The sequence below is a fragment of the Leptidea sinapis genome, chromosome 43 (genome assembly GCF_905404315.1).
Source record: "Leptidea sinapis chromosome 43, ilLepSina1.1, whole genome shotgun sequence".
Taxonomy (NCBI): Eukaryota; Metazoa; Arthropoda; class Insecta; order Lepidoptera; family Pieridae; genus Leptidea; species Leptidea sinapis.
In genome coordinates this window covers 4,365,001-4,391,927 of record NC_066307.1, presented here as the reverse complement: position 1 = coordinate 4,391,927, position 26,927 = coordinate 4,365,001, and the positions used below count along the sequence as shown (strand labels likewise).

Sequence of the window (26,927 nt, the reverse complement as noted above, 5' to 3'; positions counted from 1 at the left end):
TCATCACTTAATAGTGTAAATGTTCTTCAGTATGCTGATGATCTATTAATTTACTGTCGTGATATTTCTATTGAAAAAGCTAGTTCTTCTATAACACAACCGCTGATAAATTTAAAAACTTGGTTGGACTTAAATGGCCTTGATCTATCACCTGAAAAAAGTACAATAGTTTTATTCACGAGATCAAGAACTCCTCCTCCTATTTCTATATTTTATGAGGGTTATCAGATTCCAGTTAAAGATAATGTTAAGTTTTTGGGAATTGTCTTAGATTCGAAACTAACTGGTATCCCACATTGTGATTACCTAAATGCTAAATGTGAGCGTACTCTTAATATTTTAAGATGTCTGTCAGGTGTTTGGTGGGGTGCGCACCCTTTTTGCATGAAATTGTTATATAATGCTCTTATAAGAAGTATATTAGATTATGGTACATTCTTGCTGGAGCCTGGTAGTGTTAAGGCATTTAAAAAACTAGATCTCATACAGTCCAAAGCTTTACGAGTAGTTTCTGGTGCTATGCGGTCAAGTCCTATCAATGCTCTTCAAGTAGAATGTGGTGATCCTCCACTACATCTACGTCGTCAATATTTAGCAGACAAATTTATATTCCGATCTTTTCAGTTTCTTAACCACTCTCTTTATAACAAACTTCAGAAACTTTCTCATTATATAGATTCATCTGCATATTGGTCAAATAAAAAACCACCTTGTCTAATCAATAGTTTTAAGAAATTTATCAACATAAAAGCTCCTATTCATCGATCCATTAATTATCCTCTTTTCAGTACTAGCTTTGAAGCATTAATGTTGCTTCCAGAAATTAATTTTAACTCAGATTTAAATAAGCACGATATTAGTACAAATTTTTCGTTTAATCTTCTTAAAAATACTGTTTGGGTTGATTACCATCATATTTACACAGACGCGTCTAAACATTCCTCCTCGGATCCCGTTGGTGTAGGTGTCTATCACGCTCAATTTAAAATATCACAGAAAATTAAACTACCTCCGGAAACATCGGTGTTTACTGGGGAATGTTATGGTATTTTTAAGGCTATTGAATATATTATTCTATTTAAACTTCCAAAAACAATAATTTTCTCTGATTCAAAAAGTGCCTTACAGACTGTAAGGCACTCAATAGGTTCCCATTTAAATCAAAAAACATTTCTTCTGTTGTCATAGAATTAAGAAATCTATTAAATAAATGCAATCACTTTGGTCTTTCTGTGTTGTTTGTATGGATCCCCAGCCATAGCGACATTCCTGGTAATATAAAAGCAGACCAACTAGCTAATGAAGCCGTGGTCGATGGCGACATTTTCCCTTATAAAGTTTTTTGCCAGGATCTAGGTGCTCTTCCTATAGTTCACCTTCAGGATTGTTGGAAAAGACTTTGGACTGAAACTGGTCAATCAAAAGGCAGGAAATATTTTAACCTTCAGCCACTTATTTCATTTAAACCATGGTTTTTCCGTGCCAAATGCAATAAGTTAGTATGTTCTTCTATCATAAGAATGCGTTTGGGTCATGTTTGCATTCCTGTTCATCTTAACAGATTAGGCATTGTATCTACTGACATGTGTGAATGTGAATCCGATAAATGTGATCTAGATCACATTTTCTTTTCATGTTCTCTATACGACCGCTCCTCATTCCTGAATGATCTAATATCTCTTAATGTTCCTTTTCCTACCTGTATATCCTGTCTAATTATGTATCCATGTAAATTTTATAAAATATTGTCATCTTTCATTCTTCAGAATCATATCAAAGTTTAAATATTTGTAATGTTGTGTAAGTAGCAAGTATATATGTATATTTATGAAATTTTTAATATCCGTTTCGATCCTCTTTCTACTTATCTGATCCTTTCCCGTGTTCCGTATCCTTTTTTAACTTAGTTTCCCAATCTTTTAATTTACGTTATTGGCAAAAAGTAAACGCTATTGCCAAAAGAAGAAAAAAAAAATAACTATTTTATTACCTAGGTATTGAATTTAAAATAATATAACAGACCTACAAATCACACAATTATAGCTGTAACAAAATACTGCTGTTACTTAGACCTACTAAATACTCCTAATCATTTGTATATTCTATTCTATTCTTCCTACTGTGGCTTTGATTGATTTTGATTTGATAATCTTGTCACAGTGACAACCGGTGATATTTTAATACCTGTGGGGCGTGGGCTGTGACGACAAATACGTCTCACCCATAATTGTGATTGTTTATTTGTAAAAAATATTATTGGCTACATAAAATTTAAGTTTTGTAACTTGTGGGATTTAATGGCGTGCTTATTTATCTGATAATTTTTGTTTGGAGTAGGATTTTTGAACAACAATTCCTTGGACATAGTTGTAGATACTTTTATTTGCGTAGATATCCGATTACTAGATTTGCCTTAGGTAACAAGGCAGTGCTATCAAAATGGATATAATGATAACACTTTTCTACGCTTTATTCTCTTTTTGTGTCGTGTATCCACCTTCAGAGTTTGTGGCAGCTGGCTTTACAATAACTCAAATTTTTGATAACTTCCTTGGTTCAGAGAGCACAAATTTTATAAAGTACCACATGAAAAGGATAACTATCACATCTCTTATCCATGCATCGTTACCGCTCGGATACGTTTGCACGCTGTGGTGCTGCGGTGAGCGCGGGGAATGGATGCCAGCCTCAGCACTTGGGGCTGCAATAATTCCTATGATTATGCTGTTTCAAATAATATTATGGTGGGAGCATGATAAAAGCAAGCATCCGGTTGTACGAGCTTTAAAACCGTATGTGAACCAAGCCACTGGGAGCGATTGGAGAATTTTAGCTGCTGATTTCAATATTGAGTTTCACAGGTAGTCATTAAATATTTGTAACATTTAACTTTATACACTTCCTACAAAATTGAATTATTAAAACTCATGAAAAAGTAGTAATTAAGTAAAATATTCTACCATTAAAAATTGTAATAATATTAAAGGTTATGCAGAAAATCAATATTCAATAATATGATGTATGTTATGTGTAAAATAAAGAATAAAAAGATCAGTCTAAGTTTCTGGTCAAATTTTGTAGTCACAAGCAATAGTCATAACAGCCACTGCTCTTTTACGGTACAAGTTTTCCTACCATAGTCTATTGTCGTTTATAGAAATTAATGCTTAGAGAATGTATAAAACGAAGTTTATTGTTTCATTTGATATGATACTTTTTAATTCTTAGACCAGCACTTCTCATTTGCCAGGTGGCGACCTGGTACCGGTCATCAAAATAAAATAATGGGTCAGAATGCTAGTGCCTTGTTGTAAAAATATTATCTACTATCAATTGATTGTTCAAATTTATCTCTCTAGTATGTTGTAATAAAGATGTTGTTTATAGAAGTGTTCTTAGTAATTCAGTCAAATTACATCCAGCTGACATCTCTGGTACTTTTATTGAATTAGGTGTTACTTTGCAGAAATCCATAATAATTATCGAGTTTAAATAGAGTTTTCTAAAGAAAACTTAAATCATTTGTATCTCTGGTACTAGCAGGATTTTGTCGTAAACAGCTGCTTAGACCGTATTACATGATTGTGATTAGAAAATGATTTTTCAGAGTGGATAAGGTTTTGCTACCTCTGAACAGTGTTAGCAAAGTGATAGCCACCCAAAACTGGTTGATAAAAGTAACGCCATATAATGTAAATATAGTAAAACAACTAGACTGTTCTCTGGTTGCCACGGCTGTGAGTATTATTCTCCTTAATATTTTTTATGATATGCCTGTGTATTGCTGCATTTACAGGCGGAGGAAACAAGCAGGATAAATGAATATGTATCTACGCTTAATGAGAATTTAATGCTATTTTACAGAATTATGTGACAGGTATAATTAAAACTATACCACAATTTAGAAACATATTTTTATTAATATTTTTACTACAATAAACCATATATTTTCATTTACAAAACAGTTGTGTTATGAAATTCTAAACAAATTGTTCAAAAATGTTTATAAGGTAAAAGTAACTACGACATAAAGACTTTCATAATGATACCTCACTTGCTGTTATTTTATAAAATAATTAATTAAAAACCCCATTAGTATTATTATCACTCTTCAACAACACACCTCTTACCTTTCAATGCCCCCTTTAGTATTGGAATAAGTATGTTGTCTCAAAATCTTGAAAATCATACAGAGGTGCTCCTAGTCAGATATGACACATTTAAAAAATGGGAAGCCTCCTCTGGCTTTTGCAAAAAAGCATGGGTGGTGGTGATCACTTGATATTTGATTTATTTATTTATCTACTAGTTGACCCAGCAAACGTAGTATTGCCATATAAAGTAATAAGAAAATTAATAATTAAAATTTTTGGGGTATAAAAAATAGATGATGAATGATTCTCAGACTATATAATATTTAGGTTATATAGTTACCTATTTTATAATTATGTAGGCTAATCATTGACGGGTGTGCAAAATAGATGTCATTGGATAACAGCTGTTATATTTCTGAATGTTGGCCAATAAGTGCTTAGTATCATTTAGAAAGAAAGATATATAAAATCTAATTAGTTATTTATTTTAAATTATTCTTTCAATTTGATTTCTGAACGACTGGGACAGACATCAAAGGAAAAACAAAATTTTTATTTATATTAATTTTTTTCTGAGAATTTTCATATTTATTCACCTTTTAAACCTTCCCTGGACTTCCACAAATAATTGAACACCAAAATAAGCCAAATTGGTCTAACCGTTCTCGAGTTTTAGCGAGACTAACGAACAGCAATTCATTTTTATATATATATAGATGTAGAGGAAACAAACAGCCTTTAAAATAAGATGAACATTGAGCCCCTACAAGAGGTAGAACTTAAACCACAGTTGTATTACAAATTAAGGTGAATTTTGCTAAGATAAAAATAACAGTAGCTGCAGTCTGGTACGGTTTTGTAGTTGAAAAAGTTTATAGTTACTACTTGAAAAGTTATATTCCTACATGCCGGGACATGTTGTACAGACTGATTGTAACTACCACTTAAATAGCGAAATTGATAGTAGGATTGAATCTTTAAGTCAATAAACTTAAACAGTTCTATAAATAAAATATTTTTGATATTGTCCTACATTACTAATATAAAGTGCTGCTTACAAAATCATTGATTTTAGAATATTGTAGTTAAATATTTTAGAAATCCTTTTAGGCTGATACACACAATCTATCACCAAGTGGAGAAGATGAAGTGCAATATGTGAATGTAGAGGTTATACCTTCCCGTGATGATGTCAAGAGGTTCAGTTTCCGGATGTCAAATACTGCACTAAGAGAACTGCAGCCAAGGTTGATGAGGCCAATGAGAGTTCCAGAAAGTATCTCCCTGATCCCACCACTTATAGAGAGATTTGTGGAGGTTTTTAAGACCAACATAGCAAAGAATCCTATGTATTACTATGACAATGATGTAAGTATTGTTTTAATAGGTATCATTAACGTATTTGTATCCAGTTTCTATAAACAAATAACTGAACAAGAGCGACTCTGACGCACCCACCGAGGGCTCACTTCATATTATTAGGTACCATATGTGGGTAGGTGGAATAAAGCTTTTTCTCATTATTCGTCATAAATCTAATACTTTTACCTATTGTAGTAAGTATAAGGCGGTATTACTTGTCAATTTTAAAGTTTTAGGTCATCAGAAAATACCTTATAAATTTTGATTTCTTTTGAGAGTGTCTAAATATATGTATATATTCAAATAAACATTTTTTACTTACAAATATAAATGTCGCTGAAGTCTAAAACGCCGCGTTTTTTATCCGTTTCCAGCCCCCTGCAAAGGGCGCAATAATACACAATCCTCACTAATTTCGATTTCTTTGTATCTTTAGTTATCAAGTATACTTAAACTTTGGATGTGGGTGATAGATATGTAACTAAAGCACCAAACTGTATCCCCATGACTACCTTCAAATGAAGCGCGTACTCTCACCTAGTGAGCCGGTTACGCTCGTGTATTTTCCCTGGTGTTGCAAAAGAATATGGTAGGTGGTGACCACATACCATCCGTACACTTGTTTCTTCTTCTATTCCATTGAAAAAAGATTCGTAAGTGGCTGTGCTCAGCAATGGGATAACAAGTCTAAATGACAAGGACCTTGAATATCTATGATAGAATGAGATGGACGCATGAGGACTCCGACAAATTGAAAGCAAGAGACTTACTTCTTTTTCTAAAAATCAAAAGATATTTTAAGTATTTATTTTTTAACCTAATCAATTTTTTTTGCAAATTTTGCAATGTATAATTTGTGTGAAAGTGTGTCAATTGTATTATTATTATAATTTTTTTTTAGTATATTTAACGTGGCTACGATCATCTATGAGTTATTAATATTTATTCACAGGAAGTAGAGCAATGTATTGGTTGCATGCAGAACCAAGCAGATGTGAAGATAGTCAACAGATGTGAGCCGGCGCAGCCCGGGCCCGCTGACGGCCAGCGACCGCAGCCCCCTTGCTCGCCGTGTAACTGCAGGTATTATGTTGGATTTACATTATATTGGAAAGTTCTATTCTATTCTTCCTACTGTCGCTTCTATGGAAGGTATGTCGCGTTAAAGTAGACCACCAACCTTACAGTATTTTTGTATTCTGATTTTATTGATAGTGATCGGTGCTAAAGATTGAAACAAGTTTTATTTTCTTAGTTAGAATTGTAGTGTCTTGACATCTAGTTTATATTGAATATATTATGTTGACAATCATTGCTTCTGTCATGACATTGACAGTGACATTTAGTGTTTTAACGCCAGTGTCAATCGGACATCTGAAAACAGCATCAAACTTATAGATATTTCTGTTTATTGTGTGTCTACATTTTTTACGTCCATATGTTATCTTCTAATATATAAAATTCTCGTGTCACGGTGTGCGGGACCGAACTCCTCCGAAACGGCTTGACCGAGTTTTTTTTCAATTTTTTTTTTTAAATTTGTTTGATTATGAGTCAGCATTAAAAATACATACAACTTCAAATTTTCACCCATCTACGATCAACAGTTACTTTTGTATCGCGATTTTAATATCGGCAATACTACGTTTGCTGGGTCAGCTAGTGTTTATATGAAAATACTAGCTGACCCGGCAAACGTTGTTTTCCATATAAAGTATAATTCACGTGATAGTTTTATAAGTAATAAATAGCCTATGTGTTATTCTGGTGTGTAAGCTATATTATTGTAAAGTTTAATCAAAATCCAATCAGTAGTTTTTGCGTTAAAGAATTTCAAACATACATCCAGACATACAAACTTTCACATTTATAATATTAATAGGATTGTATTGTGATCGGCCGTTGACGCGTGTGTACTTCGTGGTCTAGTTACACACAGTTACAGCCAGTATGCAGCAGGCATGTAACACCCGCCTGTGTGTTGTAGAGTGCTGTGGTGCGCCTCGTGCATGGCTCGCTGGTGGGCCACGCGAGGGCCCGACGCGCCGGCCCAGTGGCTCAGCAGCCGGGGCTCGTGTCCCGTCTGCCGCGCCACCTTCTGTCTGCTGGACGTCAGCTTCGCCTGCAGCCGGAGCATCGCCCCGCCTGCTGTTCAACACTGAACTGTACAGCTGTGACTCCTTTCTTTAGGTTTAACGGGATGAGAGGACACTTATTCCCGTGGACATGGCGACCCCTTTCGGATGATAATTCTAAGTTTTGTCCATCCATACCCCTTTGGCATATATGCTTGAATAACCTAGAGCTTCCGGGTTGGAATCCCGGAAGGTGCAAACATTTATATGATGAATATGGATGTTTGTTTCCTTACAATATTACATATTTATTAAGTAGAATAGATGTAGATGACAATTGTAATAACCAAAGATAGATCTCTTATTATTATTCCATTAGTTTTCCAGCAAGTCCCTTATTGCTGACGTCTCTAGAGGTAGGCAGACAATCTGTATTAGATATTATTGGACTTGTGTTAGGAAAGTACTTCGATGTTCCTTATATTTACAAATTAAATATGTACATGCGATGTTGCTTTTGATGTTTTATGTAACATAACCTATAAGTACTTATTTTATACATCCCCTATTTTCTTAAAAAACTTTTTTGTATAAAATTTAACATATAATCCAACATATTCGATAAAATGCAGTATTCTCGTAATCCCCCATATATTTTAGATTATGCAGTAATTACCAGATAGCCTTTATTTAATAATGATATAACATTTAGACCCAAACTTTACTTAGAGGGGTATCCTAGCTGCGATTTTTTGGTGAATAAAATCAAGTTCTTCTATAGGCATGCCTCTCCCATTTAGTTCTCGCAATAACGAATTACCAGAGGAGTACCTAACCTTTAAAGTGAGGGAGTCAGGGTAAGACCTACGTGACGGCAGAAGTCTCTTCCAAATATACCTATTTCTCAATTTGTCCTTTATGAAGTGTTTTGAGTGTAAGAAGAATGGAAAGGCTTCGCCTATTTTCATATAATATACCTATTCTTTAAGGCCTATCGCAGACGACAGACTATCCGTGACGCATTTTTGTGTGTTATAAAAAAACGGTGTAATAAACTGTGATAATAAAACCGATAGAATTATATGCAGTAACGCATACGACGAAAAAAGTGACACACAAAGTATCCTCGTAGATCTGACAGACCGCGCCGCACCTCGCCGTACAAAAAGTGTGCCAAAAAAACATAATGTTCGCGTCATCAGTCATCACGCGCTAACGCAGACGACGCTCACTTTAGTCTGTAGTCTGCACTTGCAAGTATTATGAATGACGTGTATCATGGCGCTAGATATCCATATATCGATGTTGATTCAAGAAATAGAAAACAGACCAGAACTGTATGATACATGTTTGGCAGAGTATTAAGACAGTTTATAAAGAAAATTGTGGGATGAAGTGTGCAAATTTATCTGGATATAGTTTTAGAACTGGATGTTTAATATGACAGTCCCTTTAATAATCTTTTTGAAAGAATAGGGTGAACCCAAAATTCTCTATTGCTTCTTTTTTTTATATTTCAAATACGAAATAACACACCGCAAACTCTGTGCTTCCATTGCGTGAATTGAGTCTGTGTAATCTGCCAAAACATTTTGCGCGCAACGCCGACCTTTTGTGTGCCGCAGACTCAAAAAAAAAAAGTGGGTTCTGCAATAGGCCTAATAAAACGTATAAAATAATTATACTTATTGATGGATACCGGTGTCGTTGCGCATGAATATTTAATATGTTTATTAATTAATTATAATGAAAAAATTTTATTTTCATTATATGGTCTGTTGACGGATCTGGTTTTTTTTACATATATAACGACAAGTTTGACTTTTTTAGTACCTACGTATATCACAAAATTACATAAAACTGGATTTTTTTTATCGGTACAAAAAAACTCCATACAATTCTTTACAGTTCTTGTGCTACATGATGCAATATTTGAATTTGAATTTTAATGTTGGTTGGTTTTGTCACAAATTGAATTTATTCACATTTTTAATTTTACCAGGTAGGTACCTAATTGTTATGAATGGGACGGCTTAGCCACATGCTATCTATTCTAAATGTTTTTAATGACATATTTTTATATCAGGGGTTAAAGTATGAATTATATTCCGATTTGTACTAAAAATTGAAATTAGATTTTTTTTATTTAACATATTTATTTAATTAAAATAATTACCATTATTATTGCTGCCATCTAATAGGAAGGTCATTTATGCCTTTGCTATAGAACTGTGGTGGTCTAGATTTTAAAAGAAGAACTACATAGGTACCATGTGGAAAAAGTTTCACTCAAAAATCTCAAAACATGAAGGTTCTCTGTTAATTCGAAGTACCTATTACAGTAAATCAGCAATTTCATACTATAACCCCTATTATAATATTATAGTGGTGCACGATATTGTACTTCATTTATTCTTATACTCTATGATACAGGTTGTCCCTAAGTTATGGGACATGAAGGGAAAGTACCTTAAATATCGAAGATAGGCTATTTTACTGAAAGAAGACTTTGTGTTATTTTTAAAAGTTAGTAATTCTGCATTCAAAGGTTTTCTAAAAATTACTTGCCTCGTCTGGGAATAGAACCGACTTAAATGTAAAAAAACACCCCTTCTCTTATGATGCCAATCGAAAGTATGGCCAAAAACTAATAACTCTTCTTAAGTAATATATTATTTAATCTTTGAATGCAGAATTACTAACTTTTAAAAATAACAAAGTCTTCTTTCAGTAAAATAGCCTATCTTCGATATTTAAGGTACTTTCCCTTCACGTCCCATAACTTTGGGACACCCTGTATGTGTATTAGGTATACTACCTACATATGTCTAAATTATTTTAAACCTAACTTCATGAACAAGACTTATTACGATCGACTCTTTTCTCGATAGTCTCTAGGATCTTTCTAAATGTATAGTTTTGTACTCTATTTTAACTTTTATTTTATTATTTTGTAAGGAATTATGATAAATTAATGTTGCCATTTAGAGTCTTAAGTTTGAGATTCATTTTGAAAAAATACGTTATTTTATACTTAAATGAGAAGGTATACTTGTTATGACGTTTATATAGCTTAAAAAAACTGATTGATTTGTGGTATATTTTTCTATCTGCAACCTTGCTTATTATTTAAAAGATGGGTATAACTTTAGATCAAGGATTGGTCTCCGCTGCGGTCCAACTAGATACCGTACTAGCTAAGAACAATAGCTTTTTAATGTACATCTTGACACTCATTGGCATCTTTCAAATTTTGTAAAATACGGTTCTTGTTATTTTTCATTGAAATTAATAAAATACTTACTGTTAATATGTGATCCCAGTGTCTTTCTTATTTCTTGTAGTATTTTTTTTTACAAAGTTTTACTACGTAAGCCGGCTTTTTAGTTTCAATTATTAGCAAAGTTTACCAGAACATGTGGCACGTCAACGTCACATATTGTTCCAGACTGGCTGGAGTACGCCCATTTGGTCATAGTAAAAGTTGGCGCATTTTGCGATTACGCCTGCAGTATCTACTTGGAGTACAAGAGACCAATTCCTAATCTTAGGGTATAACATAATATTAAAGTGTTGATTATGAAAATAATTCGAGTCCTATGTGTACCTTCTTGATACCATGTAGGTAGCATTGTTAATGTTTGATGTCTATATTATGTAGTTTAAAATAAACGCCATGATATATATTGGATCTTAATCATAAAATATAGATGTTTAAATGTATTATAATCGTGTTTTATTAATGTGTGTCTGTCTGGTACTAAACACATTAAGATGTCTTAAGGCCCGGTACGCACCAAAGCGGAGAGGAGAGGAGACGAGAGGAGATAAGCTGCAAAGCTGTCAGGTAGTGGACATGTGAGCTGTGAGAGATTGAAATCTGTCAAGTGATGTCTATATCAAATATCGCTTTCGGGTGTGCAAGGCGCGGGGAAGGGACGTCTCCGTTCTGCATCGCTCGACGCGGCACAAAATTCTATAGAAAAATGAGACATCTCCTCTCCGCTTGATTCATTTACACCGGAGCTAAGCGGAGAGGAGATTAGGGAATAACGATATCTGATTGGTTGTCAAATGGATACCGGGCCTTAATGAAGTTAGCAACAGCTGTCGTAAACAACGATAGAAGTTGAAGCGATTTACGAGTTGCTAAATTATCATCTCCATGAGGAGCATATTGCGCGAAATTGGCGAAATGTGATTAAGTAATCAGTGTCGCGAGGTGAAGATTGTTGAGTTGTTAAGATTCAGTTGGGATTCCACATGTTTTCATACTTACTCAAAAGAATATTTTATTTAAATGTGAATTACCCTATGAAAGAAAGAGATTCCAACTGCGGATGAATGCCGTGCATCTAGCAGAGATTGTATTTCAGTTTCTTTTGCATTTACTTACGGCTTGTACGATGTCCTATTAAAATAGTGGCTGGAATCGCTACAACAGCTCTTCGGAATAAAAGATTGATGCGACGTCACTAAACAAGTATTAAGCGATATTCACAGATTTATATTAATAATATCATGTATCAACTTCACAGATGATATTAGTAAGTGCGACCCCTGATCGAGTGGTATGTGTGTCTCCCTATTGCAGAAGGGTTGTGGGATCGATCCTCATTAATCTCTCTATACAGTTTCCCGACTATCGTCTTGTACTCCTAACGTCACCAGCCACATGTCTAGTCACAAGAACCTTTTTTTTATGGAATAGGAGGACAAACGAGCGTACGGGTCACCTGTTGTTAAGTAATCACCGCCGCCCACAATCTCTTGCAACACCAGAGGAATCACAGGAGCGTTGCCGGCCTTTCTAATCTGTGAACTGCGCGATCTCTTGGAGAACCCCGAAGATCTGTTTAACCACCAGGGCTCACCGTGCTGCTGAATTCCACTATCGCACAACATGCTGAATCAATCCCTGTATATTTGTGGCGTTCCGGCGCAGTGCAGGAATGAGGTATTATCGTCCCACGTCGATACGAAATATCCTCTAAAAAGCCGACAACGCTCCTGTGATCCCTCTGGTATTACAAGAGAATGTGAGCAGCGGTGTTCACTAAACATCTAGTGTCCCCTATGCTCGATTGCCCTCCTATTACATATACCTACATATAAATAGGAGTATGTACTTACATTTCGTGATTTTTTTTATATTGATTTTCGGCGAAAAAATTAATATAAATAGAGGCACGAGACAAGGCGACCCGATCTCTCCAAAAATATTTATAGCCGTCTTACAAAACATAATGAAAAACTTACCATGGTCTATGCAGGGCATCAGTATAAATGGAAATTTTCTAAGCCATCTACGGTTCGCCGATGACATCATTCTGTTCTCGGAATGTTCACAAAAACTAGAAAACATGTTAAACGACCTATACCATGCTAGTATAAGAGTTGGCTTAGAACTGAACCCAGACAAAACAAAAGCCATGACTAACCACTACAAGACACCCATCTCAGTAAATAACACTCCTCTCGAGTATGTAGAAAAATACGTCTACCTTGGCAAACAGATCTCGTTTAGTAAAGGAAGAGTTGCCCAAGAAATAGGCAGAAGAATAGCGATCACCTGGAAGAAGTACTGGGCTCATAAAGAAATATTTAAATCGCAGCTTCCGATGCCTACCAAGAAAATAGTTATGGACTCTGAAATTCTTCCATGCCTCACCTATGGCTGCCAAACCTGGACGTTTGATTTAAAAACGAGAAGTTCTTTGGAGGAGGCTTTTACCCAAAAGGGGCCCATACAAAAACAGAGATAGAGATAGTAACTTAGAATATTAAACAATTGTTATTTTTTTTTTGCATGGAATCAAATAAAGCTTCATTATTATTATTACTTATATTTCGTGTAATAACAAGGATTACCTACTTAATTTATTTTGATGAAGTAGGTACCGGCCTTATTGATAAATGTAGGTAGGTAAACATACCTCCTAAATATTACGTACGATTCGACGTTTATTTCCTATATGGTATAATTCCTCCATGGGTATTCGAAGTTGATGTAAAAACTAAAGCGGCTCATTTTTGATAATATACTACCTATGTTTGATACGGAGGTAATCAATTAGGTACTATTAGATACATATTATCATGACCTAACCCTGGTTATGACTGATATAAAAAACTGCAGGTAACATTATAAAATATGTGAATTGTAGTTCTAACAAAATAATAATCAGCTTTTAAAGCTAACACGATCAGCAGTCATATTATAATTACAAGTTGTAGATCTGATCAACAGAACGTTTAAAATCGATTTAAGCTGTAGTTAAGTTGATAGCGATCAACAATTAACGTTAGCGATTCTGTTTGAACGACGACTTTTAATGGCTCCCATTTAGTACAAATTATTATTAAAGTGGAGATATTCAGTGCTCGTGTAGGACGAACAATAAGGCCCGAAGACGAAATGAAGACTTATGTTTGTGTTATGAAACACTTCGTTAAGACGACAACTTTGCATGGTTTTAAGTATTTGTGCGCCAAATGCTACTACGATCGGTAAGTTCACTATCATGGTCACTTATAAGAGTCTTTTCTATACCCACAAGAGTAAACGGGAAAGTGCCAAGTGGCTGATGGAAAAACCCGCCAAAAGACATCAATACCAGACGTCAAGAGATCGGTTGCCGGCCTTTGAGGTGGTACGTCATCCTCATAATCGAGTAGACTTCTGAAACCCATATACATTGGCAAAACAAATAATTGTGTCAACTAAGTCTGTGACCACGTTATCTCTTAAAGCTCATTGGTGAGGTAATATGGTGACTGCACAGGACATGTCTGGGTATCAATAAGAAAGAGTTACTTCACACAGACGCTCACAGTTAGCGCCACATATCAATCATATCTCCCATATTGATCGCGTCTCTGGACTGATACATATCTCAGCTTGCTACTATAACTTGACTCTATACTTTGACTTGCGTAACGTCGCTTAACTTGGTTATTTTATCGCAATTGGCATAACACCTTTTGATCAGAATATACTTTATTATTGGGAGGCAATACAGATTACTCAAATCAGACCGAGAGGTACCAACATTTTTTACACATGTGTACAGTTTTTAATCAAAATTTAGGTCGTAGGAGGTAGTTACTATTTATTTAGGAAATTTTGGTTAATTGACTGATTTAGCTTAAAACCATCTAATGTACTTACCAGTAAGATTACCATCCGTCCGGATTAATCCGGACTTTTAGACTCTTATCTAATTGGTCCGGACTTTATTTTAAATTAGATGGAATATAGAAATAAAACTGCTTACATATTATTAACTAAGATCAAATAAGTCTTCAATCTTAATAAAAAATTAAATAAAAATAAACAGATTGCTTGTTTGAACAATAAATCACAAATTAAATGGTTTTTGGTAATAATGTCTCATGATTAACAAAATCAACAACCAATTGAGCTGAAAGATTCACTACGTCTGCGATGTGCGCTTCTTCCTGAGTGGATAACTCTGTGGGTCGACCATATGACTTATTAAGAATGTTTTTGGATTTATTGACGATGGTCGGACGAGGGATCCCAAATTGCTAGTCTGCTTCGTGTGACGAAATTACTTTATTTCGCACGAGATCTTCTGCAATGCTATTGCAGTAATCCGCATAACTACGAGCTCCAGGTTTTCTTCTGCTCCGTTTGTTTTACTCATTTTTTCATTCATCTGCAAAAGTAGAACACTTTATCAAATGTCAACAACGTCAGTCTCAACTACAAATGAATTTGTATTCAGTTTGATCGTTGGAGAAGCCTTTGCACATCATCGAGAAAATTCCCACTCAATAAAATCTTAGTAAAATATATTTTAATGAAATTCGACCCTTGACTATTAGACCCTAGTTTCCAGAACACCGCACAACATTGCCTACCAATTTATTTTTATAAAAACCAGTCCCTTTATTAAAAAAAATAAAGAATACGGTAAAAGACATTATCTTCATATCTTGGGATGTAATTCACTCACGAAAACATCTTTCCTATAGCTAGACCGATGCACTCCCACCGGTTTTTGTCGTACAACTGACGGAGTATGAATGGAGTTACCATTATAAAAAATTTAAATATTATGCTGCCCTAATAACAAATACTTATTCGGAATGATAGAATCAACTTAGTGGAAACTGGGAGTTAGCACCGCATAGTAAGAGGCACATTAAATATAAATCCAAAATGTGAGCGGTCTCGGCTGGTGAAGTCTAAGCTCCGACCCGCACCCATCCATATCCAAAACCCCGAAAACTTTCATCTCGAATTGCATAACCGCTTCGAATGCCTCGGTGACTGCGTAGACGTGGACGAGTATAATAACAGGTTCGTGGCAGATGTTCAAACGGCTGGGTCTAAGTTCTTCAAGGCCAGCCGTTCAAAAAGAACCGGAAAAATCTCAGACTATAAACCTAAAACCTAAAATTGATGGATGTAAGACACCAAATGACCCTTCAGTCCCCGGACGATGCTTCCCAGTGTAGGCAGCTAACTAGACAGACCTCCAAGTCATTGACTCGCGATATACGCCGCCACAATACAGATTGTGTGAAGGCGGCCATAGAGCGTAACAAGTATTGTAAAAAGTAAAAGTATTCGCACGAGATTTGTCTATTGGGCAGAGCCAACTGACGAAGCTGAAGACCGGTGACGGCAGGGTCGTTTCGGCTAAACCCGAACTTTTGAGGGAAGTCAAGAAGTTCTACGGACAGTTATACACGACCCCACGGGCACCTGTTACCAATAATGCTGAAGACTCAACAGCCAAATTAACCCGACACTATACCGAAGATATCCCAGACGTCAGCCTGTACGAGATTAGTATGGCCCCAAAACAGCTTAGAAATAACATGGCGCCGGGTGATGATGGAATTACAGCTCAGCTTCTGCGAGCTGGTGGTACCCTTGTACTTAAGACCCTCCAGAAAGTATTCAATTCCGTCATCCTCGAGGGCAAAACGCCGCAAGCATGGGACAGAAGTATAGTGATGCTGTTCTTCAAAAAGGGCGATAAAATGCTTTTGAAGAACTATAGGCCCATATCACTTCTGAGCTATGTATATAAGTTGTTTTCTAGGGTTATCACGAATCGTCTCGTGCGCAGGCTTGACGACTTCCAGCCTCCCGAACAAGCTGGATTCCGAAAAGGCTTTAGCACCATAGACCACATACATCCGCTGCGGCAGGTTATACAGAAGACAAAAGAGCATAACCAGCCACTATGCTTGGCGTTCGTGGACTATGAGAAAGCCTTTGATTCGATCGAGACCTGGGCGGTGCTCCAGTCACTCCAGAGGTGCCACATAGATTACCGATGTATCGAAGCGTTGAAGTGTTTGTATAGAAACGCCACCATGCCATTTCCAGGAGCAGAGCTCGAAGCCTATCCGACTGCAGCGGGGAGTCTGACAAGGCGATGTCATATCGCCCAAGCTGTTCACCGCTGCATTGGAAGATGTCTTTAAGCTTCTGGACTGGAACGGACTGGGCATCAACATTAACGGCGAATACATCACTCACCTTCGATTCGCAGACGATATCGTAATCATGGCAGAGACTATGGAAGACTTAAGCTATATGCTCGAACGCCTCAAAACAGCTTCCCAAGGAGTAGTTCTTAATATGAACATGGACTAGACGAAGATCTCATACTCCCATAACAATTGGGAACTGTACTCTCGAAATTGTCGACGAGTACATCTACCTCGGACAAACAATCCGGTTAGGCAGGTCCAATTTAGTGAAAGAGGTCACTCGTCGAATCCAACTCGGATTGGCAGCGTTCGAGATGCTCCGTAAAATCTTCTCGTCCCAAATGCCACAGTGTCTGAAGACGAAGGTTTTCAACCAGTGTGTGTTGCCAGTGATGACTTAGTGGTATAGCTGGTGGTAGGTAGCAGCTGGTAGCCTGGTGGTAGGCTGTCGGTAAATGCGACAATTAGGTACTTTTTGTAGTTGTATCATGTAGGGCAGGGTGGGCTGTCGGCTGCCTGGCGAGCGCGTGCTGCGCTGCCGTGCTGTGCACTGTGGTGTGGGCGCGCTACCTGCAGATGCCGGCGCTGCTGACGCTGCGGGAGCTGCGCGCGCACCACGCGAGCGTGCTCATGCCGCTGGTGGCCGTGTGCCCGCCCGCCGACACCGTGGCCACGCTCATGGCCAGACGCTTGTATGTATACATGATGCGTGCACCGTGGTGTGGGCGCGCTACCTGCAGATGCCGGCGCTGCTGACGCTGCGGGAGCTGCGCGCGCACCACGCGAGCGTGCTCATGCCGCTGGTGGCCGTGTGCCCGCCCGCCGACACCGTGGCCACGCTCATGGCCAGACGCTTGTATGTATACATGATGCGTGCACCGTGGTGTAGGCGCGCTACCTGCAGATGCCGGCGCTGCTGTCGCTGCGGGAGCTGCGCGCGCACCACGCGAGCGTGCTCATGCCGCTGGTGGCCGTGTGCCCGCCCGCCGACACCGTGGCCAAGCTCATGGCCAGACGCTTGTATGTATACATGCGTGCACTTTGCGTTTTTTGAATTTGGAACATTACAATGCTCCTGCAATGTTGTATGAAACGGCGTGCTGGGGTTATTAAATACTCTTTGATCGGATCTCTTTTGTAATTCTTGGCATACCATAGTCTCTTTGCTTAGTAGGTACAAATTGCGTTTATGTGGCTGTATAGCCATAAATGAGTTAGCCTGTCGGCACAGATGATAAAAAAAAATTGGCGATAAAGCTGAAAATTCGTCTTGATTTGTTATTTATAAACCTACTTAATAAATATAAACTTAATAATAATTAAAATGAGTTCCAATGGTTCAGAGAGTGAAATGAAGATTGATTGTACTCTACCAGATTTAAGATTAGAACCCAAATTGGCAATGGAAAACCTGTTTCCAGCGAAGTCAAAGGTAAATTAAATTTAATGTATAATTAAAAAAGTGGGTTTTATTTCCCTGCATTCTTTTGAGATAAGCACTATATATGCCTCGGCGGGAATTGCCAATTGCCTGTCTCGTATTTAGTGAAGTCCTCGCCTACGGCTCGGCCTTCAAACGCATGCTCTACCTGCAATTGCTTATTTCCCGGCCTTTGCAATAATGTACTAATACATAAAGCGTTATGAATGGCGATAGTTTATATCTATTCTTATTTATTTGTATATCTTATCGTAGCTCTTTGAATGATACGACTACTCAAAAAATCCGCGCTATATTTGGCAAGGTGTTGCGACGCAAATATACACGAAGCGATCGGCTGGCTCTGCTCGGTGGAATTCTGGACGCACACAAACTGACATTGACACAAGCGCTCTTCAAAATAATGCCCGAGTGTGACCATATCATTAAAATGTGTCAATGGCGGAGAGATACTGTGCCATGCTCTGCACTGTTTAAAAAGGCATTGACGCAGTGGGGAGTGTGCTGCGTGAAAAATCCGCTCAAGTAAGTTCTTTACATAATACTTATGTAACCTTTGGGCTTCCCCGATAATCAAAGTTATTTGTGAGTTCAGCCACAAAACTACTCGTAGGTATATAGTCCCAATATCAGTTCTCGTCTCAGATCTATCGCAATCCAGGAATATCTTGAGCAGTTAGAGCTGGTATAAGCTTTTAACTTTCCCCGAAAGTATTTTAAAGTGGTTTCATAACTATTTCACTTGATTACTTTTGTTTGTATACATAAACCGTATTATGGTTCTTAAACAAATTATCATCACTTTTTATTCCACTTCAAACCACAAAATCTAGGAAAGAAACCTCCTTCAACAGGTTTTCAGGCTTGATAGATGCCACATCACCTGATATAAGAGATTACAACCTAGCGAAACTCTCTAAAAAAAGTGATTCCCTCGATTGTATGAAACGTGCAGTCATTGATAGATTGACAGATGACGGCTATAATTTTGTAAAAAACGGAGATAGCCGATCCACTACGTTTTAAGCAACTCTCTTTTAAAATTAGCCGGATTGTACTTCGTCGCCAGTCTCCATACTGCAATTACTATTTCAAACATTCTGCAAATCATTGCGCGTTTCATACTAAACTAAATTTCAATTTTTACTTAGGCAGTCCCGTCTCTTATTACGTAGTATTTACATCCTCTTTGAGAGATTATAAACGAGGAAATTAAGGCCGTGGTAAGATATTTTTTGATAACAATATTAGATCTTTTTATGGCATATATTAACTCTCTTTTATTTCATTGTAAATGTTGTGCTCTTTTAGAAGTATTGAGCTACTGTGCCTATGCGACAATTTTTTTCAGGGTTGATATCCCCGTTCCAAAGAGATCACAATTAGAAATAAATAAAGTATTAACTCTGGCACTGCAATGCTCGGACGAGGTTTCACTGTACAACTGTGATGTGAGTAGTTTTAGTTTATTATGGGAGTGAGTCTATAACCATAGGTAAAAGCATCTTAAACACGCGGTCCATAAAGGTCGTCGTAAATTAATTTTGTTATGATGATATTCTGAATTATTTTCTTGTTGATTGTAAAGCTAGTACCTATACTTACAGACATTAACATAGTTGAGTCCCTATGGAACTTGCCTTTCGTGAGGACGTGGTTGTGAACCTTAATACTGCGACCATTTGATTCTCCTTTGCAACAGTAGAAGAATTAGGGCATTTATGGATGCAATAAACCTACTATACTACTATACACATTTTTATTTGTATCAAATTTATTACCCCCCAAGTGGTCTAATATAACGGTTGTTAGTGTCCTAAGCCTACTTCATTAAATATCACAGTAAGTATGTTTGTCCCAAATTTTCAACCCCCAGTCGTTCTGTAGAGTCATAACTTCTGTATCCTCCATACATTTCGGTACAAATATAGTATACTATATTTCTTTCAGTTCAATTTCTCCAAAAAATATAAAATAACAAAGTAAATAATAATTAACTACAGTTTTATTTAAAAGCTCTATAACACTGTCTGAACTAGATAATCCTGGTATATGTAGTGAGCGAAATCACAAAAACAACAAATTGATTGTATATTTTATTATTGTCTGTTAGGAACATAAAATAAGAATATTGTTCATCAGTTTTTCACCAAATACGATGTCGAGGAGTGGGTGGAGCCGTTCGCGTTGATTCCCGGCTTTAGCTACGAGGCTCAGTTGACCTTCACGTCGGTCAGCGATAGTGATGAGAGCGGAATGAGTAATCTCTGTGTTTATCATCAAAACTTCTCCAAGAGTAAGTGTTTGGTGAGTACTGAGTAGGTATTGTTATATAACCTATTTATTCCATGAAAAATCGTTAACAAGACAATGGAATTATTTAAGTTATTGATATTGAACCTTTTTTTTAACTCTTGAGTTTTCAGCAGGAATCAATATGCACAGGTTATACAATAATCGGCCACTAATTTAAATAATTATCGGCAACTACTCACATTAAAGATAACATCAATATATAGATTGGTTCATATCCACATATCTCGAGAGGACTCTTCAGATGACCGTTTTTCTGGTACAGCGATGCTAATTAGGTTGGAGTCAATTTTTGATCTTTTTTCATCTTTAAGAACCTCATCATTCCTATTATTTTCTAGAAAAGCCATTTTAATAGGTAAGTACTAAAAATTCTGAATATGTTTTCACCTCAGTTTATGATGCTCTTAAAATAGTCATTCGTTAATATATCAAAGTTAACCCTACTCCAATTATTGTATTTTTACCCTGCCACTCTGTCCACGATACCCCGAATATTCTTCTCCAATTCCACATCTTGATAGCACCTACCCGATTCTTCTCACTTTCACGTATGGTCCAGGTCTCTGCGGCGCGCGGCGTACAGGAAATCTAGAATTTTTATTTAAGTTTTTTGTCCTGTCTGTGTAAAAATTAAAGTCTGTCTGATCTGCCAAGAGATCTGCAAATTGCAATACGCCGCTTGATCCCTTTCAACGCATTTTTGGTTATCAAAATACCATACCAGCATATATTCTGTGCCATTTTGTTCGATGTCCGATCTTACTTCACTCTTTCAAAAAATGGCGTCCATTTTGTTTGACCAGAGCAGGGTGCATCTTGGAGAACAAAATTCCCCGATTGGAACTAACTTTGTATTACTCATACTAACACTGGTCCATAAACATAAAATATGTATTTCGCAACTTGCTTTACACTATTTCTTTTTGAGTATTAGTAAAATTTTAAAATGTAGCGAATTTCTTCATGAGTAATTCACTCATTTTGGAGAAAAAAAAATGAAAAATATGTGGACACAACATTTTACTAAAATTGTTTTCTTTTTTTTATGAAATTTTAACAAAAAAAAATTACTTATAACCCTTTTAATGTTATCAAAACCAGTCAAACACAAATAGTACAGCCGAAGTGATTTTATTACAACAACATAGGCTAATGAAAGAAACAATTCCCAGCAGACGACACAATGTTTTCAGCTCCTGTGTATGGAGGAGCGATGCGGGTGCCTGGATCCGTTACGGCTGACAATGCCCGGGGAGACTCTTGCGCTCGATACTTGTCACGTCCAGAAGTTGAATTGCTTGAGACATATTAGGAGAGGTAATCAAATATTGTGATAATGAAAACTATTAGGAGGTTCTTTAGTCGGGCAGATTACTTATCGTCTTTACATTCCATTTGAAATTAACAAATTGAAATTCAAATATTTTTATTCAAGTTAGGCTTTAAAATCATTATTGGATGTTAAAAACTACACTCATTCGAAAATATATGTCGCAGACCTGAGAAGAAAGGGCGCAAAAAACTCAGCAGGCTTCTTTTTTAATTAAAATCTCGTCACAATATAATATTTTACAATAAAATTTAATACCCATTAAAATCAATCTGTGCCCTGTGGCATCATTAAGAAAGATATTTATTATAACAGTACCACATATATTCCACATATCACCCAACTAGCAGTCAGCAGATAGATCGCGTATGCAGATGACACCGCACTCGTTGTACATGGTAATGACTGGAGTAGTGCCAAACAGCACGCCCAAGAAGCGATTAACATCGTGGCCGATTGGCTTTCAACTAATTTACTCACACTAAATATCAGGAAAACACAAATTCTTCCTTTTTCCTTAACATCTGCTTCCTCGGTTCCACCTGAAAACTCAAATATCATTATACATACTTGTCATCCAATAACACCCACCTGTAACTGCCCCTCTCTCAATATTGTCTCCAGCGTAAAATACCTCGGAATCCACATAGACTCTAACCTAAAATGGCATACACAAATAGAAGCGTTAAAAGTGAGGCTGCGGAAATTAATATACATATTTAAGACGTTACGACACTTGACTGATCCCAATACGGTGAAAACTGTATACCTTGCCTTATGCCAATCACTTTTGACCTATTGTATCCCTGTTTGGGGTGGAGCCCGCGTAACTATTATGTTAAGTCTGGAAAGAGCTCAAAGAGCTATTCTAAAGATAATGCTTTATAAACCTATCCGATACTCTACCAACCTCCTTTACTCAGAATGCCAAGTTTTAACGGTCCGGCAACTATATATTCTTCGGAGTGTATTAAGAAAACATGCGATCCTACCCCTCAACGTGACTGTTCTTGAACGACGCCGCACCCATATATGTCCCATAATAAAATGTAAAACGGCCTTCGCAAAACGTCAATATGATGCTCTCTCCTCTAAGCTTTACAATAAGATTCATGAGAAGACTTTTATCTACACACTAAGCAATTTTGAGGTAAAAAAGAAAACCACCACTTATCTTAACAAAATCTTTTAACAATTATCATATTCAGAAACGGAAAGTCTACTGTAACCTACTCACTAAGAATCACACACACACACACACACACACATACATTCACATTTAATTTTTATTTTTTAAATTTGTTTCGTTTGTCATTGTCATTTGTCGAGGAATCACTGACCCCGAAGACACAGTTTTAACTAGTTTCGGGGTCGGAGGTCTTTTAATATCACTGCAAAACCAAATTTTCAATGTTCAATGTATTGTTACAATTAGCGATAAAAAGATGTAAATAATTGGTATTATGTAATAAATATTGTACATTTAGTAATTTAAGTTATTTGCAGTGAGTGTAAAAGAAAATGAAATAAAAGTATTATTATTATTATTATTATTATTATTATTATTATTATTACTATTATTATTATTATTATTATTATTATTATTATTATTATTATTATTATTATTATTATTATTATTATTATTATTATTATTATTATTATTATTATTATTATTATTATTATTATTATTATTATTATTATTAAAAAAAAAAAGATTCAGCTCTGCGCCATACGCCTTTAGAAAGATAAGAGAGTACACGAATGTTGCGACCGCTAGATTAGTGTAATCCAGTTATTTTCACAGCATCATGACGTACGGTATTTTACTGTGGGGTCACGCTGCTACCATTGATAATACAGTGTTTGCTCTGCAAGTTCTGCTGTTCGTGCTATATATTAGCTTGGTTATAAAGAAAATTTTAAAGAAATAAATATTAGAACTGTTCATTGTCAGTACATTTATGAAAATTTATTATACGTTCACAAAAATCGTCACCTTTTTGCTCTTATATTGTTTGTCATTATTATAACATAAGAAATAAGAGATTCCTTGTAATTAATTCTAACATAATAGCTTTAAGGGTAAATGTATACACTTTTATAAAAAAGTCCCAGCTACTGTTGAGGCATTATCTATAAATAAATTTTAGAAGTTTTATTAAAAAATGGCTCTGTCGTAAATTCTACTACTCCATAGCTGAATATCGGACAGCCTGGGATTATGATTATTTTATAGCAATAGTAATGACAGTACAATATTGTATATTTTATTAAAAAGAGCACAAAAAAAGAATGCTGGGAGAATTTGTTGCGCCGCTTCATCTCTCTCAGAGCGCCATTTGTTTGCGAAGCGGTACTAGTATCTAGTATATTAGCAATGACATCAAAAAGAATTCTAAAGGAATCAATTTTGAGAAAATAAATATTTTTTATGCCGTATATGTTGTAAATACCTACTAATTATCTGATTAAACGTAAAAAAAGCTATTTTATAATCCGTATTAACCATAATTAAACTTTGAACAAAAATTATCTATCTATGATGCAAAACAGAAGTGAAAAGTGATGGTGTGAGTGAAAGGCACGTAACTCCATCATAAGTGCGATTGGACTCACATCGAGGTGCGCTTTAACCGTCATACGGGACGCGTTGTCAGTCAGGTGGCCATTTGCTAGATCCGTCACCAGTTCCTTAGAACACAGCACACAACATACTACTTATATTTAAATATTGAGATTGTACACAGAAACTTATTCCTGCGCCTTTGTCGTGAACATAATATTTTAACCAATCGTGGTTAAGGCATATCATTTAACGGCATGGTTCCTATAAGTTGGTACACTTGCAAACAGGGCCGGATTTAAACTTAATGCCGCCCCTGGGCACCGAAAAAAAATCCGCCCCAATACTGTAATTTTACATAAACATATAGTTTATATATTTTTTTTTCAAAAATAAAATAACTAATAATAATTTATTGCAGAAACTTTATCAAAAAAAATACAAATTAAATTGCTTTAATTCTAAAAAATAAACAAATCGATTATTATTTTAAATCTCCAAGGAAACAAATTGATTAAATCGTTTTTATTATTAATTTTTACTAAACGTGCCAAAATTATAATTTACAAATAATGGATAAAATGAATTTCTTGAATTATCAATTAAACCAAAAAATATTATTTAACAGAATTAATTAATTATATTGAGCAATCGTGATAATATTAAATAAAAATTTTTTCACTTTCAAAATTTTGCCGCCCTGGACACTTGCCCCAACTGCCCCTAGTGTAAATCCACCGCTGCTTGCAAATGTCTGCCAAGTTTAAATCCATGACGATTTTCCGTGATCAAGTAATCCAACATCCAAACATATTTCCACATTTATAGTATTTGATAGCGAGACTTCCTTATTGGCGTATGGGCATGTTCTCTCATGATCTTTGGACAGGTGTTTTAAATGTATGAAGAACCTTTAATACTACTCGTATATCAAAAGCTTTAATTGATAAAAAGATAACGAGTGATGCGTTAACAATAATCTTATTTAAATTGCAGACGATCCTCAATGTAACTGCTTACCTCCGTGCAAAAAAGTCACAACTGGTCTCGCACTAGTGCCAAGCAAAATGAATGCCTTGAATTACTCTGTGAACCCGTTGATGTAAGTAAGGCCCTATAGAGATGTGTTAGGCAACTCAAAATTTGATTTTTTTAAATTCAAATTCACACCACTTTGTTTTTCTAATAAATAGACCAGATTCAATTGTTTGTCTGAATCAAATGACTAAATCAAACGTAAATTGACGTCACAGACATATATACTACTATGACGCAATTGTGGGCATTTCAAATAAAGCAAATTTTTATATTATGCTTATAGCTATAAATTCTGTTTATAGTTAGAACATGTTTTTGACAAAAAATTGAAAATTACGAAAATAATAGGTATTTATAATTTTCAAACAACTATCTTTAAATTGTATTCATACTGATATTGTTTACAGCGCTGCATTAAACAATACATTGGCAACACTTTTGACTATCCAAGTGAGAATCAGTGGCTCTAGAATGTTTGTAGTTAATCCAACTGAAACTTGGATTACTTTGCTTTGTAAGTTATTTATTAACTAGCCTTCCACATTTAATTTGGTCGATTATAGCTAATTCTTCAAAGCAAATTAGATACCGTTCATACGGTATTTCTTTTAAAAACGTAATAGTTTTAGTTCGATGTAAGTTTTTTAAAATTACAATTAAGTAATATTTTTTTTTTCTTTCAGCATCCATTGGGGGAATTTTTAATATGTTTCTAGGCGTAGGTTTCTTCAGTGTGGTTGAGCTTTTATTTTTGTTTTTGTTGCGGTTGCCAATCGCTTTTCGACGATCCAGTGAAATAGAACAATCAAGTTGAAATTAAGATATATTGTGACATTTTATTGATGAAATAAAATAAACATAATATTAGTGGTTAATGTTGTAATAGTATGAAATTCCCGCTTTGTATTTTGTAGCTAGTTAAAATCCATACAATTTTTTGTAAGGTTAAATAATATTATATTTATTTAAACGAATATATTTACCCTTGTTATTTATTTCTGTCATCTTTCAAGCCATTTATTATTCCGGTAGAAGTAGGGGACCCCAATAAAATTAAGGCATTTTATATTACTTCTTGAAAATAATTTTTGTTTGCCATGTAATAACCTTACCGTTCCGGGAAACACTGATCACGCGATCAATGCCTCAGATCGTGGAGCTTGGTGAATAAAGGTTGACGAGTCAGGGCGTTCTCGTTGAATAGGCATCTGTTGTTATTGCTTGTAAATTG

At 35.8% G+C, this 26,927-nt stretch overlaps 2 protein-coding genes across 2 annotated transcripts; both read left to right on the top strand.

Moving 5' to 3' along the window:
* The first annotated feature begins 634 nt into the window (after window positions 1-634).
* On the top strand, window positions 635-11,254 carry LOC126977021 (E3 ubiquitin-protein ligase TM129). The gene is made up of 5 exons (XM_050825674.1): window positions 635-2,861; window positions 3,608-3,737; window positions 5,205-5,462; window positions 6,409-6,539; window positions 7,444-11,254. Exons 1-5 carry the CDS (start codon window positions 2,440-2,442, stop codon window positions 7,616-7,618), a joined length of 1,116 nt encoding a protein of 371 aa, XP_050681631.1. The 5' UTR covers window positions 635-2,439; the 3' UTR covers window positions 7,619-11,254.
* A 2,716-nt stretch (window positions 11,255-13,970) lies between these two features.
* LOC126977143 (uncharacterized) lies at window positions 13,971-26,510 on the top strand. Its single transcript, XM_050825844.1, has 8 exons — window positions 13,971-14,041; window positions 17,503-17,700; window positions 19,801-19,900; window positions 20,592-20,756; window positions 21,959-22,082; window positions 25,655-25,760; window positions 26,104-26,210; window positions 26,380-26,510. The coding sequence occupies exons 1-8, from the start codon at window positions 13,971-13,973 to the stop codon at window positions 26,508-26,510; spliced, it is 1,002 nt and encodes a 333-aa protein (XP_050681801.1).
* The last annotated feature ends 417 nt before the right edge of the window (window positions 26,511-26,927 follow it).